Source organism: Mirounga leonina, unplaced genomic scaffold, assembly GCF_011800145.1.
Source record: "Mirounga leonina isolate KUSES-001 unplaced genomic scaffold, KU_Mleo_1.0 Mir_53, whole genome shotgun sequence".
In the NCBI taxonomy this organism is placed as follows: Eukaryota; Metazoa; Chordata; class Mammalia; order Carnivora; family Phocidae; genus Mirounga; species Mirounga leonina.
The window spans coordinates 18745391-18765240 of NW_023270807.1; the positions used below are offsets into that span (position 1 = coordinate 18745391).

The following is a 19850-nucleotide window of genomic DNA, read 5'->3' on the forward strand; positions in this document are numbered from 1 at the left end:
TAAAGAAGATGTGGTATATATATACAATGGAATATTATGCAGCCATCAAAAGGAATGAGATCTTGCCATTTGCAACGACGTGGATGGAACTGGAGGGTATTATGTTGAGTGAAATAAGTCAAACAGAGAAAGATATGTATCATATGATCTCACTGATATGAGGAATTCTTAGTCGCAGGAAACAAACTGAGTGTTGTTGGAGTGGGGGGTGGGGTGGGAGGGATGGGGTGACTGGGTGATAGACACTGGGGAGGGTATGTGCTCTGGTAAGCGCTGTGAATTGTGCAAGACTGTTGAATCTCAGATCTGTACCTCTGAAACAAATAATGCAATATATGTTAAGAAAAAAAAAAAGAAGAAGAAGGTAGCGGGAGGGGAAGAATGAAGCAGGGGAAATCGGAGGGGTAGACGAACCATGAGAGACGATGGACTCTGAAAAACAAACAGGGTTCTAGAGGGGAGGGGGGTGGGAGGATGGGTTAGCCTGGTGGTGGGTATTGAGGAGGGCATATTCTGCATGGAGCACTGGGTGTTATGCACAAACAATGAATCATGGAACACTTCATCTAAAACTAATGATGTAATGTATGGGGATTAACATAAGAATAAAAAAAAAAAAAAGAAAGTTAAAAAAAAAAGAAAGCTCTTCCGGTGACTCTAATTGCAAACCACGCTGTGAAGAAGGGGACTAAGGCATAAAGACCACTAGGGCAGTAAGGAAATGGCAGGAAATGCCTAGAAAGTCAGGATGGGGCCCAGCTGTGAAGGGGTTCTATTTGTCATGGAGGAGTTTGGTCTTACCGTACAGAGAGGAGCTCTCCAGGGCTTTTAAGCAGGGAAATGTCACAAGGAAGGTCCCTTTGGAGACCACCCAGATGTTAGGATAGAGAGACTAGAGGCAGAGAGACTAGTTTGGAGGGTTTGCAGTAGTCCACGTGATACATGTTGAAGGCCTGAACAAAGGGCCTGGACTGCATGACTCTCAGATACGGGAGACACAGATTTGGAATATGGAATGTGTGTGCCTATGTTACTTGGACAAGGTGTGGAGATGATGGGTTCTGTTTTCAAAGGTGTAGGATTTGAGGTATGTACAAAACCCCTCATTGGAGATGCTCAGATGCTCAGTAGACAGCTACGAGTAGTTCTAAGGTTGTTTATTTTATTTTTTCCAAAGATAATGCCTGATTGGAGCTCTTATTAGGAACACAGCATTCAGACAAGGTTGATACATTGCACGACTCTGGTCATTTCAACTTTGGGTGACAAATTTCAAGAGAGACACTAGAGAACATAACGAAGGGCCTAAATAAAAGCACAAGAACAGTAGTTGAAGAAAGAATACTTGAAGTAAAAGAGACTTGGGGAGCCACGATCTTTGTTTCAAGTGTACAAAGGGGCGTAAGAGAGAAGAAGTAGTTGCACTATGTCTAGATCCAGAGAACAGGACCGTGACCACTGTCTGAGCTTGCTAGTCTGTACTCTAGTGAATTATTTCCCATACTAAAAAATGCAGTGGTATTATTCAAATTAGCATTACACAAGAAGCATCAGTCCACCCACAGTCAGTTCTGAGTACATCCCAGCAGGAAGTGGTTAAATACATTTGAGTTCAGTATTTTCAGTTGTTCACCATTTTTGTGGTGGCCCAAATATGATGACTCATGTCATAATCTGAAACTGAACAAAACCTCACTGCTGCTCTGGGAAAACAACAGGGCAATGGACAATGCACTAGAAAAAAGAAGGGTGAGGCAGCGGATGCCTTTGCTGATCTACCCAATAGCAGTGCTGCCCTTCCTGCTTAATTTTCAAAACCCTGATTTTATTCAGGATCCAACATAATCAGGGAAGGCAGCCACCTACCACAGCCCCAGGGCATGAACTCTGGTCAGTCTAAGCCAAGCAAAGCATTTCCACTTGCCACTGAAATTTGTGTAGGAATGGGACTATGGCTCTCACTCATAAGATGGAAAGGAAAGTGAGCTGGTAAGGGAAAGAGAAAGGCTTCTGAGAAGAAATCTCCTCCCTGATAAAGACAGCTGACAAAGAGGTTGCCCTATGTTTCTGCCTTAAACATGGTTGCCTAAAACTGTAATATTTAGGGCTGAGACAGCCTTCTAGTGACTATGAGAAATCAACTCGAAACATCAGAAGCCTGTCTGCTGAGAATGGATAAAAAGAAAGAAAGAGGCTGAGTCTGTGATGACAGCATTGAACTTGCTGCATGATCTCTGAAAATATCAGCTGTAGATTTCTCGTTATATGACCTAAATAAAGGTCTTTGTTGCTGAAGCCAGTGTTAGATATTCCATTGAGTACAGCTGAAAGCTTCTGATGGCCGTTGGCATTCCTTGGCCCTGGCCACATGGCTCCAGTCTCCGCCTCTGTGGTCCCATGGTCTTCTCTTCTGGGTGGTCTCAAATCTCCCTCTGCTTCTCTCTTGTAAGAACCTGTATTTGCATTTAGGGCCCACCCAGATAATCGAGGGGACCCTCCTCACCTCAAATCCCTTAATTTAATCACATCTGCAGTCTATTTTGCCATACAAGGTAACATTCACAGGTTCCGGGGACCTGCTATCTTTGGGGGATATTATGTAGCCTACTACTCTCCTACGTAAGTCCCAAAGCCTTTCAGACAATCATCTGAATCATGGAGCAATGCTTTTCATTCACTCAGTTGAGTGTTTTAGGAATGGAATCAGAAGTCTGTGCTTACATACCCAATGAACAAGGGCATTCCTCTCTGAAATACAGAGAGGATTTCTCTCTAATTTTGCACAGTGGACAAGACTTCACAATTCTGGCTGAAATCCCTGAATATATGACATTAGCATATGGAGATTCCACATGGTGTGGACCAGGGGTTGCAAACCAGCAGCCTGAGAACTGAATTCAGAGGTATGCTTTCAGTCTATATTTAAAAATAGGAACTCTCCTATAAAAATGACATTTGGGGCTTCTCTGGAAAAACTGAAGAGCTAATAACAAGAGCTCCTTAGCCTTCCACGGTAATAAAAAGCCAGAGAAACGTCACAGTCCCCATCCTGCCTGTTGTCCCTAAAATGGATACCACGTGGGTTGCCAATATTTTTAGTTGTCATTTATTTTTGTACCTTCACACCACTTGTTTTACTGGAAGAAAAATATTTCTCGGGGCGCCCGGGTGGCTCAGTCGTTGGACGTCTGCCTTCGGCTCAAGGTCATGATCCCAGGGTCCTGAGATCGAGCCCCACATCAGGCTCCCTGCTCAGTGAGTCTGCTTCAACCTCTCCCTCTGCCTGCCGCTCCCCTTGCTTGTGTTCTCTCTCTCATTCTCTCTCTGTATCAAATAAATACATAAAATCTTAAAAAAAAAAAAAAAAGAATGAAAAAGAAAAATATTTCTCTGTTCCTGGACCTCCATCAAAAGTGACAAAGTAAAAGACAGCCTGAAAAACTCCTCCTGTTTGGAGAAAAACTGAAGAAAAAGGGTGCTTTTTAAAAAAAAGAGAGAGAGAAGAGCAATTCCTTTGCTGTTTCACAAGCACATACCCAGCTTCTCTGAATCTTCTACATTTCTTCCTCTGCCTTTGATAGCACTTGAATTCGCAGCTCATGGTACAGACTGCCTGAGAAGGGAACGGGATGCAGCAGCCCATCCCTTCTTGGGACTCAGCTAACCAGCCAATGGGCAGTACTCTAAATACCGCTCTGACTCCAAGAATTAACTTGGATAAAGCACTCACCAGAATTAATCGACACTTAGCCTCCTAATACACCAAATAAGCCAAAAGGGTAGTAATGATAATAATTTAAATACTTGGTATGTGTACAGTATACTACTACAAGTGCTTTGCATATATTAACCCGTTCAATTCTCAACACTCCACCTGGAGGCACTATTTTTATTATCCCTATTTTACAGATAAGGAAACGGAGGCACAAGCAACTTGTCCACAGTACTGTGATCACCAACCCGCCTCCCCCCAATTTTCTAGATAAGGAAACTGAGACACAAGTGACTTGCCCAAGGTTATATAACTAATAGGTGATAGAACTGAGATAGAAACCCAGGCTGACTGCACCAAACTCAAAAGAAAGGTTGCAAAAGATCCAAAGATCATGAAATCTTTTGAGGATTTGAGAATGAGAGGAACTGGAAGTACTTTGTAGCTCAAAGTCCAAATATGGAAACCAGTGAGGTGGCCATGCTCTAGCTGGCCCCATTCTGCAATCAAACATCAGGGAACCCAGCAGGGACCTCCCCAGCACTGACTGTCTACAATGGAGGCAAACTGAATACAGACAAAGAGGGACTGGGTTCCAGTTTGAACTCAAATGCATCGTCACATAGACTGAACTCACAGGCTTGTTGACTGCTTTTAAATAGCAAATGATGTAGTGATGTTTGAATGCCTTCACCTGTCCTGCAGAATGATCACCAGCTCCTTGATTTTTGGTGGGTTTTTTTTCCAAAGGTAAAGTTTTTATATTATTATTTTTTTGAACTTATTTTTTTTTTTAAGTAATTTGTACACTAAACCTGGGACTTGAACTCAAGACCCCAAGATCAAGAGTTAGATGCTCCACTAACTGAGCCAGCCAGGCGCCCCCTCATTGGGTTTTTAACACTGGGTATGGGGAGTTGGCCTTTGCTTTTATCATGGGACCCACCCAGGATGGAAACCCTGACCACCCACGCCCCCACCACTCTTGGGCAAAGACTGTTGTTGGGATCACTTAGTGCTCTTTTTAAAGATGCTCTTTTTAGGGCGCCTGGGTGGCTCAGTTGGTTAGGCGACTGCCTTCGGCTCAGGTCATGATCCTGGAGTCCCGGGATCGAGTCCCGCATCAGGCTCCCTGCTCGGCAGGGAGTCTGCTTCTCCCTCTGACCCTGCTCTCTCTCTCTCAAATAAATAAATAAAATCTTTAAAAAAAAAAAAAATAAAGATGCTCTTTTTAACTCAAACAGAATATTTTTCTGTGACTCTGTCACATATTGTAGATTGCCCCAAACCATTATTCTGGCAAAAACTGAGATGCTCTTGACACACCCATTTTTTTGCAACACATCCAGTCTTTTGATGAACACTAAACAGAAGTTTTTTTTCCCATAATGCTACTTGATGCGGGCCCAATATGTTCTGGGTCCAATTTCTTGGCTTTCCTTTACAGAATACATAGCAGAGTATATAGAGAGAATGGGATATAAAATATACATCATTTGTAAAACAGCAGTTTGATCACTTCAATCAGTCCTCTCAGGATTTGCTCACTCTCATCCAGATCACATGGGCAGGGCCACAGGCACCGACCCCTGTGACTCGGAGTACCTCTTGGTCCTTGGGTTTACTTTCTGTGCCGTCGGGACATTGGGCTTGATGAAGTGAGGTGGTTTCCCACTCTAGTGGTCCCTGATTCTGTGACTATGTGTCAGGACTCAAGTTAGTTTTATCTAAGAAAAAAAATGGACCAGGGTTTCCACTTTTCCCGTCACACGCACAAAAGCTAGCAAAGGGAAGGTAGTGGCCCAGATCGACCCTGTACGCTACATGACATCTCTCTGTTAGAGGGGGGGACAGTGCCCCACTGACTCAGCCAGGCCCCCAGGTCAGGATCAACTCCTGCCCTTCCCTTAGTCCAGCTCAAACATCACCTCGAGAGCCTCTCGTCCCACAAGAGGCGCAGCTAACAGCTCTCTCCCTGAGCCACCACAACACCCTGTCCCCACCTCACTGCCAGCCCTTCTCTGGGGTCAGGGAAACGCAGGCCTGCCCTCGGCATCGGCGGGGACACTCACCGCGCTTCCTTCATCTCTGTGCCCTCACACCTTACATTCCACTTGCAAATAGTAGGTACTCCTTGTTCGAATGGTCAAAATTTGAACTTTAGTCTTTTGCTATTTACATCCTGTACCACCCTTGGTAAGTATCTCCCAACACAGTGCTATTTCCTTGCGTGCGAAATAATGATCATCAAATTGTTTGACCTGACCAGAAATGCTCTGAAATTCTAAAATGGAAGAATAGTAAATCCCATAGAAAGGCTGATGCAGGCAGGCCGCCGGGGCCCTCCTACCCCAACACTAGAATTACTGTGTCTCAGGGAATCAGAGAAAGGCACCCTCAATGTCATCAGCTCAGGACTTTGGACTTTGGACAAGGCTCTACTCAACCAACAAAGACATACAGCTTTCTTTCGCTTGCAGAGTTCCAGCAAATCTTTGAAACAAATGTCATGGTTTCTCCGGCTACGTGGCATTGGGGAAACCTTCCTACGATCCGCCCCAATTCCCTCCCTTCGGCTTCAATCCTCAGCGGAGGCAAAGAACATCTGCTCCTGGCCGGCAGCTCATACCAGCTACCCTGCTCATTCACAGCCTGCAAAACAGGCTGGGAACCGTAGTCCATTCTTCAGTCTGAAACTTGGACCGTCATTGAATAAATGTGACAATTACTAATTTTTTAAAGAGAGAACACAAAACTGTACACAAACTTGGTCTTGTCTGGGAATTGCGGTTCACTGGCCCTGCTAAAATCGGACCCTTCTGAGCAGCTTTTCTCCTTCAGCCTTAATCGTGTTATACTGAAACTTATCTGTCCTCCTAAGAAAGCTGAATTATGTGCAAAATCATTAAATGGCCCTTCTCATGGCACTTCAGAGTTCCATTTTACTTTATCCTGCAGGTAACTACGCGTCATATTCTGGGTCCAAATGTGTCATAACTTTACAAGAGTTAATACTGTTAATTTACTTTAAAAGGGTACTAAAAATAGTACCATCTCTGTTTATATTTTCCTCTCTGGGGCCTAATCTTTCTGCCCATATTCATTTCAGCAAAAATGTCTTCTAAGTATTTTACCTCTTGGATTAGCGCTTTTTTCTGCATTGGGGACGGCAGCTCGAAGCTAGAAGGCCAAAGGAACCTTCTTTATGTGGAATCTGCTTTGCTTTTACCTCGGCAAAGGCACACATTAAAGATGCTTTTGGTTATTGCATCAGCTGGAGTGAGGGGAGAAGAAAATTAGCTAGCTGTTCCCCAGAACGTGTTCCACGCCTCTCTCTCTCCCTCTCCTCCTTCAACCCCACTTCTGAGCAAAGAACTCCTCGTGCACCAGGGTCCTTAATACCACGACTTCCCACTGCTTCTCCTACAGTACCAAAGGGCGCTCCGGCCCTGAACCAAAAAAATCTTAAGTCACTTGTAGATTATTTCTAAACGAGGGCATGTCACTATAGGTGGCTCCCAGGGACTGTGAGGAGCTGAAGTTAGTGTGAAAGGCTGAAGAGCGAGAGGAAGAATAACTTACCCTGACTTGTGTGAAACCGTGGATGAGCTCAGGGACAGTCCGTCCCCAAGCTTCACAAAGAAGGCTGTCGAGGATGGCAAGTCAGGCCCGGCGGCCTGCCTGAGTACCACCTCATGACTGAAGCGTGGGCAGGGCGGGATGAGGTGAAGATGAGGGGAGTGAATGAGAACATACCATCTATCTCAAGGGCTGTGCAAATCTTGTAACTCTGGAGCTGATCTCACTCAATGGAAGGTGTTTCACTATCATACACAACGAACAAGTCAATAAAACATATCAAAGAGGGAAAGGCTTAATATAAAAATGAAATAGGGCAGGGGTCAGCAAGCGTCTTCTGTGAAGAGCTAGTAAATATTTTCGGCTTTGAGGGCTATGCCTCCTATCACAACTACTCAATTCCACCAACGCAGCACCAAACCACTCATAGACAGTAGGTAAACGAATGGGCTGTGTTCCTATACAGTCTATTTAAAAAAACAGGCAGCAGGCAGAATATGCCTACAAAGCACAACTTGTCTACGCCTGAAACAGAGGAAATCTGCACAGAAATAAACATTTTAGCCCTCTCCATATAAGCCTTGTGTACCGTGGGGTTATAGAAGTTATGGGATTATACAAACTAGGTTTCTCCTGAGAATATAAATGCCTTGAGGGCAGAATTTTTATTAAGTTCATAACTCTATTCCCAGCACCTAGACGTGGATGTGGCATGCAGTTGGCACAAAATAGCTGCTCACAATAAACATTCGTTGAATGAATAAATTAATGAATGAGCACATTATGGGTCTGTAAAGGGTAATTTTCACTACTGGTGACTTTCCTGTACCACCAACCGCATTCCCACTGCCATCCCATCCCCTTGTGCCTCCCTTCTTTGCAAGACTGAATGATTATATGGGGGCCAGAACACAAAAATTATGAAGCCTTCTACGAATTTTTACACAAATGTACAAAAACATTTGTGTGGTTTTTAAAAAATTTTTTTAAAGATTTTATTTATTTATTCATGAGAGACAGAGAGAGAGGCAGAGGGAGAAGCAGGCTCCCCAAGGAGTAGGGAGTCCGATATGGGGCTTGATCCCAGGACCCCCGGGATCATGACCTGAGCTGAAGGCAGATGCTTAACCATCTGAGTCACGCAGGCGCCCCAAACATTTGTTTTTTTAACAGCTAAGATAACATGAAGGAACACGTAACTTTTTTCTCACTCAGTTTTGCCCAAGTTAAATCACTCTTTAATAAATTTACTTTCAGAGCAAAGGCAACATCCAAGAGGCCAAAACCATTGTTATCTTCTGGCAACTACAAGTTCATGCAGATAGTACTTTCGTGATATTGTCCAATATGTGGTTGGACATTACACCATAATACTTTACCTTTGGCTCTGGGACATTATCTTCCATAGTAACCACGAGGGCAGTCACTTGTTATCAGCACTTTATCACAGGTCATATTACACCTACAGGAAGGTAAAATACGACTCACATTGATCTTTCTTTCCTCACAAATATGGGGCTCCCACAAGTTCTTGGCCGTCACTGTCCATTTATCAAGTGGCTACAGCCCTGGGCAAGGTAGAAAAAGTACCAAAGGAAATGTGAGGCACTACTGTGGCCCTTCCATTTTATTTATTTATTTTATTTTTTTAAAGATTTTATTTATTTACTTGACAGAGAGAGACAGCGAGAGCAGGAACACAAGCAGAGGGAGTGGGAGAGGGAGAAGCAGGCTTCCCGCGGAGCAGGGAGACCAAAGCGGGGCTCGATCCCAGGACCCTGGGATCGTGACCTGAGCTGAAGGCAGATGCTTAACGGCTGAGCCATCCAGGTGCCCCGTGGCCCTTCCATTTTAAAAAATTGAGTTAAGATGACAAACTTAAAATTCCAGAAAAATTTAAAGTAATATAGAGCGCAATATTAATCAGTATAGATTGAATGCTAACTAAGTTCAATGGGACCTAAATTCAACATACAGCATATACAGCAGATGTAGCATAAGGCTGAGGAAACTTTAGACTACAGAATTAGATTTTGTTTTTCCTATAAGGGACTTTAATGATGATCTGATACCTTCACTTTACGGATGAGACCAGAGACCCAGTTAATATGAATAGAATCTTTGTTATCTTCAGAGTAGCATATTTCTTTTTAAAGATTTTATTTATTTATTTGACAGACAGAGACACTGCGAGAGAGGGGACACAAGCAGGGGGAGAGGGAGAAGCAGGCTGCTGAGCAGGGAGCCCGATGCGGAGCTCGATCCCAGGACTCTGGGATCATGACCTGAGGGCAGATGCTTAACGACTGAGCCACGCAGGCGCCCCAGGAATGGAAGCTCTCCACTTGGATTAAGTATTTCCCTAGGACCGGCTGAATAGTAGTATGTTCCAAACATCACACAGCCCCTCACTAGGAGCAGACGGTGAGTGTGAATGTCCACATCAACTTTCCTTACCATCTTGGGAAGACCTGTGCTGCTTCTTTTACTTCTTTGGCTGCGAGAAAGACATCTCTGATTTCTTCCTGCCATAACACTCAGCACTGTAATGCAATTTGCCCCACAAAATGACTTGCTTTACCAAGTTGCTTTTATGAGGTAATTTTCCAGAACACATGTGTATGGATAACAACATCAGAGCTGTTTTGGGGTAAGCAAAGTCACAACCTAGGATATGGTTGCATCCTAACCCCCAAAGAACATGTGTGTATGTGTGTAAATCATCAAGCATATACCTCTGCGCATTCTCCCAGCCACACGCACTGAGGTCGGCAGAGAGGAGATTTCTAGTCCTCCAGTTGTACGCCCCCCTCAGGACGTTGTGGTTTGGCAAAGACTGCCAATGAGAGAATGAGTTAAGTGGGACGCTCCTCACAGGCTGACCGATCAGCATACACAGAAAGGTCACTGTACCCAGAATTTTTCCAAGAAAGCACCAGGCAAGGAGTCCTGCCATAAATACAGACACTCACACATACCCCACAAGTAGAAAAACAGAAGGGCTAGGTTCAACTCCAACTCAGCAAGATCCTGCAAAACAAAAAGGAGGAACTTTCTGCAAGAGAAGCCGTGAGAGAAACACACACACACACACACACACACACACACACCCCACACACAACTAGAAGGCAGTAGCATTCCTGGCAAGGTTCAGATGGAAAAACAGCAACAGATCCCAGAAGCAGAGCTGTAGCCAGGAATAACCTCAGCTCAATCCATGTTAAGTAAGGGCAGGATAACACTCACGGAGGATTCGCTGCACGGTTGCCCTGTCCTCTGGGCCTCCAGGCTGAGCCATGACTTGTAGTAGACTACCAGTCAGTCAACAAATACCTACCAAATATGTCCTAAATGTTCAGGCCTCTGAGTCACTGAGTCACTGCGGAGGGATGAGCAGATTTTAGTCAGGCGTACGTCAGGCCCTGTGGAGGCACTGTCGACCACCTTCACACCACCACCTGCTGGGGGAGGCATTTCCCCTCTTTCCAAATGCTAGGGGAAGGCCACAGGAGTAATAAGTGGAGTCAGGCCCTGACCACAATTCTGCCTGACTCCAAAGCCCAAGACACCACATTACCAGCCTAAACTATGGCTTCTGCCCTGAAGAGGCTTAAAATAACCTAAACCAATTAGAGATCAATACAGCCAATATAATGAAGGATTAACAAACAAGTACCTTAAGACTTTAAAGACAGAGAGGGCGCCTGGGTGGCTCAGTTGGTTAAGCGACTGCCTTCGGCTCAGGTCATGATCCTGGAGTCCCGGGATCGAGTCCCGCATCGGGCTCCCTGCTCGGCAGGGAGTCTGCTTCTCCCTCTGACCCTCCCCCTCTCATGCTCTCTCTCAAATAAATAAATAAAATCTTAAAAAAAAAAATAAAGAGAAGAGAGGGGCACCTGGCTGGCTCAGTCTGGAGTGTGGGAATCTTGATCTCAGGGTCATGAAAAAAGATACCACCTTTGGCGTAGAGATAACTCTAAAAAAAAAGAGCTTAAAAAAATAAAGAAAGAGAAGAGAAATGAGTAGCTAGAGAAGACATTAGGGAAGAAGGAGCGTGTGGGCTCCTTCTCAAGAGGATGGGTAAGATCTGCCCGGGAGAGTGGGGAGAAGGAGGGAGTTTCTAGGGGAGCAATGCGGGCAGTGACACTGCAGTGGGAATGAGCCTGGCCCCTTAGCAGGACAGCAAGACCAAACCGCATAGAGCACGGGGATGTACGCTGAGCTGAAAATAGGATTTAGATAGGAGGGGTGAGGCCTGATTATGAACGCCTTGAAAAACCAGGCAAATTATTTTAGACCTGAGATAGCGAATGGAGAGGAACCAGGTTGAAAGGCAAGGAGAGAGTCGAGGAAGTGATAGTTTAGAAAAATTAGATGGACAACAAATGCTGAAGAGAACAGAAAGGGGAGCGTCTCGTTCATTCATCCATTCATTCATTCAGCAAACAGATACTGAGGACTTAATTAAGAGCCAGGCTTGCACCTCCAGTCTGCAGGAGAGGCAGGGTGAGGTTCTGGATTAGAATATGGAGGGAGGGATCTGGATAAATCACATTTCAAAGGTCTTGGTGACTCACTGATACAGAGGATGAAGGAAATGAAGGAAAAGATGGTTAAAGATAATTCCAAAGGTTCAAGATTGACATGACTTTCCACCTTTATTGGGAACCTCAAAAGGCACTGAGAAGAAAACAATGAAAGTATAAAAAGAGCTTTGATGGTGTTGCACAGTCAACAAAACCCCCAAAGACCTGTTCTTTATCCTGGGAGCTCATTTACACGTAGTCTGTAGGTAAGAAACTTCAGTAAGAAAAACCACTTCTGTGTGGCTAAATGCTGAGTTCCCTTGGCAAGGAGCACAGACCTCTGTCTACTCAGACAGGCTCCATCAATCCTCCAACACATCCTTCCATCATCTAAAACTAAACCGATCTCACTAAGAAACGGGGCTGCCCACTCCTGCCCAGCCAACAGCTTTGACTTTGGAGAAGGGGCAAGGCAAAGTGGACAGGGGGGAAACAGAAAGTAGGCAGGGTCACATAGGGGGCTGGACCTTAGGGAGGGGGCAGTGGTACAGGATATCATTTTAAATAGAGGATTCCAGCACTGCTCTCATTTCTACACCCACTTCCTAGTGTATTACAATTACTGGTCCTCAGATAGATAGGAAGGCCTTAAAGAGTCTTTACCAAAAAAAAAAAAAAAAAAAGGATTCTTTACCAAATTGCAGCGCTTTGTCCAGAAACGATTTCAAATGTGCATATCTATGCATACATTAACTTCCAGTACAGCTAGCATAGGGCTGAGACACAAGTTTTTCTTAATAATTTATATGTTGACTACACAAATTTTAAGCTCGTTTAAATTTTACATTCAGCAACAGTACAATTCACTATTGGGGCACATCCTGAAAGCCTACTCACTGGAAGAATGCAAGAAATGAAGAGTGTAGCTATCAAACTTCTATTGCTACAAAGAGTGCTCTGGGCCAAAAAAAAACCACACAAGTCCCAATACCTTCGGGAAATCTAGACTTGCATGCAAAATTCAAGGCAGTATTCTCTCAGCATAGCCCAGCTTTAGCAAAAGCAGATCTTTACTTAATTATAAGTAGAAATGAATACTCTTTTCTGCAGAATGATGCCTTCAACTACTTTTATATTTAAAAGTAAAAGTAAAAGCCCTCAATGTCAGTGTCCAAGTCAGACTTGAAAAGGCACATTACGAAAGAAACGGCTGCTCTGGAAAAATCCTTCAACATCCCTCTCATAACATCTACTCAGATTAGTAAGAAGAAATCAGAGCAGAAAGAAACCCAGTGAAAAATGGTTGCACATAAATGTGGGAGGATTCCTGCTAAGACCCCATGTGGGACAGCCACAGGCCTAGTCAGGAAAATTCCAAGAACAAGTCCTCCACATCCTACTAAAGGGGCTTCAAACCCGGCAAGGGTCTTTCCCCTCTCTGACACCGAAAGGTAAACACCCATTAAAATCTTCCAGACTCCGAGCAACCCGGAGTTTCCATGCCAAGAGGGAGAGAGAGCCCCATGACCGTGGAGAGAAACTACAGCCCATTAGCCTCTCCCTCTCCTTGCAGCCCCTCGCGGGGGCCCCGGGAGGGATCCCTCCGCAGCTCCAGTCCTTCACCCCCCGTGACAGGTCGCTCAGCAGAAGCCCCTAAATCCCTGGCCCCACTTACTGGCGTCGCGAACCCAGGCGGGGGCCCGCCCCTGCGGTGAGCGCAGCTCCTCGGCGACTGGGGCGCAGCGGCCCGCAGGGGAACTGGGGATGGGGGCGATCCCTGCTAGGACAGACCGAGCGGTCCGTGCAGGGACGCCCGGGAGGTCCGGCGAGTCGCACGGGCCGCGCGGCGCATGGTGGAGCAGCAGGAACCCGGCCGCTCTCCAGCCTCCGGCAGAAAAACAAACAAAAGGCAGGGAGGCTTCTAGCGGGGACGACCGGCCGCTTTCCCTGGGAAAAGTTACCCTGCAGCTCCCCTCGCTGGCCCAGCGCGTCCCTGCACCGCGTCCAGGCCGCCCGGGGGCGCCGAGCCGCGGCGCTGCGCTCCCCGCCGGGGCGGACCGAGCCCAGGGATCCCTGCGGCCCGCTGACCGCCCGTGCGCCCCCCAGCTCCACACGCGCGTCTTTTTTGCAGGTCGGCTGCATCAGGTATCAAGATTTAGAAATGGAGGCGGTGCACCCACGTTCTGAGTGTATTTCATTTCAGGTAATCGTGGTGAAAACCTTTTCCCGGCTTTAAAAAGACGTAACCGGGGATGCACGACATTGTGAATGAAGTCAAGGCCACTGAAATGTACACTCCAACATGGTTAAGATGGCAGATTCTGTTTTACCGCAATAATATTTTAAAATAAAAACGCAACGGATTGCCCGATAGCATTCATTTGAACTTGAAGAGTTCTATGGTTAGCAACTTCAGCTGTTAGACTGGATTGTTATCCAGGTGGGAAACGGACTAGATACGATCTAGGCAACAATTGTCCTGTGTGTAACTAGTTATATGTAATCTTACACTTGCATGTTAAACACTCGTGTCATAAATTATATTGTAGACATTACCTTAAATCATCCACATAAGGACTGGTTATGAAGTGACTTGAAAAAAGAAACTGCTTCAAGGCCCCCGATTTAACTTACAGAGGGGCACCTGGGTGGCTTAGTCGGTTAAGCATCTGCCTTCGGCTCAGGTCATGATCCCAGCGTCCTGGTATCGAGCCCCGCATCCAGCTCCCTGTTCCGCGGTGGGCCTGCTTCTCTCTCTCCCATCCCCTCTGCTGTGTTCCCTCTCTCTCTGTCAAAATAAAAATAAATAAATAAAATACTTAAATTTACATAATTGCCCCAGGACTTTATATTTTTCAGAACTAGTTTAATGCCCATAGCAGAGGGGGCAACTTTAGTTGGAGGCATCAGAATCATCTGAGGGCTTGGGAAAACAGATTGCTGGTCCTGATTCCCAGAATTCTGGTGCTGATACTTCTGGTCCAGGGAACCACACTGCCCGAAGCAACACAATTTTAATCCATAAAGGAATAGTCCATTTACACACTGTGGATCTTTCTCTGAGTTTAAATTCTCCAGCTCATCACGATATCGATTTTCTCTCCTTTTATTTTTGAATTCTAAGAACTCAAGGCATTGTTTTTTCCTAATAGAATCTATGACAAAGACCTGAATCCCTCTCTCTTCTTGCTCCTATAGAAGAAACCCACAAGATACATGTCCCAGATGGGAAAGGATCATCTGGCCCCTTGGCAGTCTTTGTGTTTATCCATATTAACACCCCCCAAACCATATGGCAAATGAAAATTGAAAGTCTTTATCAATGAAAAGATAGGGAGACAAGAGGGGTAACCTAACAAATTATATAACTACTCCCATGAAAAGTGATTTTTAAAGTATCTAAAATTACCAGTTTTAGTCAAATCCAGTTGTCCAAGCAAGTCTACCCAGCAAATACAGGGACTCTTTTGGTCTACCTTTAACAAGGGACCACCGAGCTAGTAAGTGATTTAGGTCAGGAAAATTACAATCCTGTAAACATAATATGATAGGATAATACAAACCTGAAGTCTAGTGGATACAGCAGATACTTGCCTAAATTAGAACATTAGTAACTGAAACAAAACAGCATTTTATTTATCTATTTATTTATTTATGATTTATTTATGATTCATTAATTTCACAGAGACAGAGAGAAAGAGCACAAGCAGGGGGAGCAGCAGAGGGAGAGGGAGAAGCAGGCTCTCCATTGAGCAGGGAGCCCAATGTGGGGCTCCATCCCAGGACCCTGGGACCATGACCTGAGCTGAAGGCAGATGCTTCACTGACTGAGTCACCTAGGTGCCCCCATAATGGCATTTTAATAAAATAGGTGCTTAATTTATCATTATGAATGCTAATTATTATTTTATTAAGCTTTATTATTAGCAAGAATAGAAATCATCTGTATTAATTAACCAAGCTATCTTAAATTAGCATTGAACACGTTTAATGAAATTGAGTAGTTCTGAAAACATTTCAATACCTCATTGTTCATTTGCGAAACTGATTTTGTGTTGAGTTACATATATCATTTTCTTCAATTATAAAACCTAACATCTGACCTTCCCCCCCCATTTAACTTGAAAAATCCAATTTTAAATAGGTCATTGGGAGGAAAGTCATCTTTAAAAGGCTTTTTAAGTTTCCTTTAAAAATTAAAAACTTAAATTTTTTGGCCTTCGTTAAACATGAAGTTACTTTTTCTAGGTAGCTGATTTAGGGAGCAAATAAAAACACCTATCCGAAGGGTGGATCCTAATATTAAAAGAAAGCAGCTCACCATTTTGCCACCCCCCCTTTATTACTCTATTTTTCTGCCGAAGATGTATTGCATTTCTAATATCTCCAGAATAAAATAATGGATAAGAGACTTAAATTCTGTGGGCTCGATGAACTAGAGTCTTGGAAACCTGATCACTGCTATAGCACCTGACGCCTGGTAGAAATCAAAGAAACTCAGTAAATGTTCGCCGAAAGAAGGTAAGAAGCTGTAAGACTGTAGGTTTTCACAGAGCATGCAAACTTCCGTAATGAAAATAATGTAAAGTTTGGAAAAATAATAAATTGCCTGATAAATAAGAGGGTCTTCTTAAGAAACAAAGTCAGGTGTTGGACTTTAACAGGCGGGGCTAGTATCGCGGGTAAGTTCCGGCACTTTATGAGAAACAGCGGACTACAAATCCCAGAGTACATCTCGAGCGCCGTCTCCGCAGGACTCGGGTTTCAGGGCCTTAGGAGCCGCCTCAACGTCTTTCTCCCGTTGCATGATGGGATCTGTAGTAAGACATGCCTTGCGGTGGCTCTATTTTCCTCTTGCTTCTCTCTTAAGCCTATATTTTCCTCAGCCTCCAGATCCGTGCTTTCAAAAAGTTTAGTCATTGTAACAGCCTGTGACTATAGTGGAGTTTCACTATTTCCCTGCATTCCTGGCGTGGGACTCTAGACAACCCCCGAAAAGCGTGTAGCGACCCCTCGGAGCACCAAGTTCAGTGCTCTTTAAGGAATGTTTGCCTTAGGGTCTCAACCCTAAATTTGAGTTATACACATTATTTAGATAATGGTGGTTCAAATTTGCATAAGGGGTCACTGAGACAAATACGTGGGTTGAATTTGGGGTCAGCAAATTGGTGACCTGACTGCCAATTCGGCCTCGCGCACACAGTAGGCCCGCACCACCGACCCCTCCACTAGGCAGCGCACGCGAGGCAGGGGAGCCGCGAGGCGCACGCAGGCAGTGCGATACTGCGCATGCTCAGTGCGTCGTCCCAGGTTTCCGCAGTAGAGGGGGCAGCTCCGCCGCGGCGTCCGGGGTTTCCAGCAGCGCCGACGTCCTGGTGTTCGCACGGTCCTCGGCCTCCGCTGGCAGCGGGCGTCCCTCCGCTCGGCGACTTCCCGGCCGTCGCTCTAGCGCGCCCGGATCTGGCCCCCTGCCCCGCGAAGATGGCTGCCGTACGCCGGGCCCGCAGTTACTGCCGCTGCCTGGTGCGCTTCTCCGACCGAGAACTCTGCTAAGCCCTGTTGCAGCAGACGGGCAGGAGTAGACACCCGGACACCCAGCACACCTCCTCGGGGGAGCGGTGCAGAGGGGGCGCGGAGAGCCCCCGACCGCGGCCGGCTGCCCCGCCAGCATGGTAACCCGGGAGGGGGCCCGGAGGGACACTTCGAGGCGGGAGTGCGGTGTGCAGAAGGGGCTAGGCCTGGGGGGAGCCCCTAGAGAGCGGGAAGTGGAGACTGGGAGGAGTGGGAGCTGCTCGGCCGCCACCCACTGTAGGGCCCTTGGCCTGAGCGGGAGTGGAGCGGGTGCCAGCCCTGACCGCTCCCCGGGGTTCCTTCCTGCTGAACTCCCCAGTAGCCGGGACCCGATGTGAGGAAGCGCGGGTGTGCAGGACAGCAGAGAAGAATGCCTCTTCTTGGTTCGCTGAGGACACTGAGCCAATCTTACCCTCCTCGAGGGATTTTATCAAAAGCAGTGAGCATAGGTTGAGGTGAGCCATTGCAGCGTCTCAAACTGGCGGGGGGGGGGGGGGCGCGGAGGGGAGCCTTGGCAAACGGGGACACTTGTTGATTGCTACCCCTCCGGAAAGCAGTACCCACGGAGAAGCCGTTCAGGTCCTTTAAGGAGTCCTGGGATTAGGACGCACCTGCCCCATGACACGTCAGTGCGGAGGGTAGGATGTTGGCAGGCGGTACTGGCGGTGTGGGATCAGAGGGATTATGTCTCACTTCGTAGCGGTGAGGGCCTGAGCAGCGTCAGTGCGGTCCAAATGGAGAGACACTGAGTTAAGCTCCAGAAATTGACAACGCAAATTCCATGGGACTATTGCATGCTGGAATATGTAGTCTCTGCTCTATGCTACCTTTCTTTGGTTTTGAATAAATTTCCCATTTAAGAAACTAATCTCTGGCTAGGATTAAATGAATCAAGTGTGAAATGATACTAAACTAATGAGTTCATCGTAGACAGTCAAATATTTATTGAATAAATGGATGGCTGAAAGAATTTATTAAGTTAACCTGGAGGATAGAAAAAGCAGTAATTGACAATGCCCTTCAGCTTTCAGAAGTGGTTCTCTAACCAGGATTAATCACTTAACTTTTTATATTTCATTAATCCTGTGTGTAAAACAGGAGTAAAATGATGGAGACATAAACTATTCAAGCGAAAGGTGCTGTGTAGGTCAGATTCAATTATGAAAAATAAAGTGAAAATCTCTGGGTGACAGCTGGGGACCTACTTATTTCAAGTGGTATTTGAGTTGGCAAAATGTAGTAAAACTCCCAATTTGATAGTTTAATAGTTATCGGACTGCCAGAATCAAAGTAATAAAGGATTAGAATTCAAGAATAACACGGGAACTCAGGGGAGAAGGTGCTTTGTGTATTATGGATTTCTCATTGCTTTTCCTCATCCTTGAGATATGCACTATACGTCCGCATGACTCTATTTATTAATTCAGGCAATTTTTTTGAGTACTTATTAGTAGCCTGGCATAATGCTAGGCCCCCAGCACAATATTAGATCTTCAGTATAACCAGATCAAATCACCAAAGGTGATTCATGGTAAACTTTTAATCATAGAATGTCATATATGAAAAGGGACCTCGGAGGTTACCACATCCAACACCCTCTCTTTACAGATGTGAAAGCTGAGGCCTGGACAGGCTTTTACTATGATTCAAGCAATGTGTTTTGCTCTCTGAGATGACAAACATGACTGATCCTTGTTCCCAGTGCACTGACTCTAGGGAAGAGACAAAATGTCAATACAAGTGTTAGGTGCTGTGATACAAGCCCAGGTTTTGTAGGAAAACAAAGGCAATTCACAGGAGCAGAAAATGCTTCTTACCGGGATAATCCCTGAGCTGAACCTTAAAGGGTGAGAAATAGCCAAGTGAGGAAGAAATTATTCCGGATGGAGAGAACAAGCAGCATATGCAAGAGCTTGGACCTGGAGAGAGCAGGGAAAGCTCTTGAAATAAGTCACTTTGGGCGCCTGGGTGGCTCAGTCGTTAAGCGTCTGCCTTCGGCTCAGGTCAAGATCCCAGCGTCCTGGGATTGAGCCCTGCATCGGGCTCCCTGCTCGGGAAGCCTGCTTCTCCCTCTCCCACTCCCCCTGCTTGTGTTCCCTCTCTCTCTGTGTCTCTCTCTGTCAAATAAATAAATAAAATCTTTAAAAAAAAGTCACTTTAGCATTGACTGCTCGGATAGAGTTAGAAGGTTGAGTTACTAAGGGGATGCCCTAGGGAGCTCAGGTCCCTTCCCTGTACTTAGCGTTTACAGTAATAAATCAGCCTCTTACTGGAGAATGGAAAGAGCCTTTTCAATGGGATCTATAAATTCAGAGTCCTTCATTATGTATTTTCCTATTAGTAGGAAAGCTCCCAGCTTAAAGAGATGAAAAAATATATTTGATGATACATTAATGCTTCCATTTTCCAGTTTTCTGGAAATTAATTCAGAATCTTGGCCTCTTTCATTTATTTTTTCATTA

At 45.5% G+C, this 19850-nt stretch overlaps 2 protein-coding genes across 4 annotated transcripts in view; one reads left to right on the plus strand and one right to left on the minus strand.

The window, feature by feature from the left end:
- CILK1 (ciliogenesis associated kinase 1) overlaps positions 1–13747 on the minus strand; it is a 56162-nt gene extending 42415 nt beyond the window's left edge. The window contains exon 1 of one of the 2 annotated variants that reach the window (XM_034991686.1): positions 13493–13741. The gene's annotated coding sequence lies outside the window, so the exon portion shown is untranslated. Of the gene's footprint in view, positions 1–13492 lie in introns of both variants that reach the window. The other variant, XM_034991687.1, reaches the window with a different exon arrangement.
- Positions 13748–17117: 3370 nt separating this feature from the next.
- Positions 17118–19850, plus strand: part of FBXO9 (F-box protein 9) — a 39937-nt gene continuing 37204 nt past the window's right edge. Inside the window, exon 1 of one of the 2 annotated variants that reach the window (XM_034991758.1) lies at positions 17118–17489. In XM_034991758.1, coding sequence (XP_034847649.1) covers positions 17487–17489 — 3 coding nt within the window. In that variant the 5' untranslated portion in view covers positions 17118–17486. Of the gene's footprint in view, positions 17490–17706; positions 17844–19850 lie in introns of those variants that run through there. The other variant, XM_034991759.1, reaches the window with a different exon arrangement.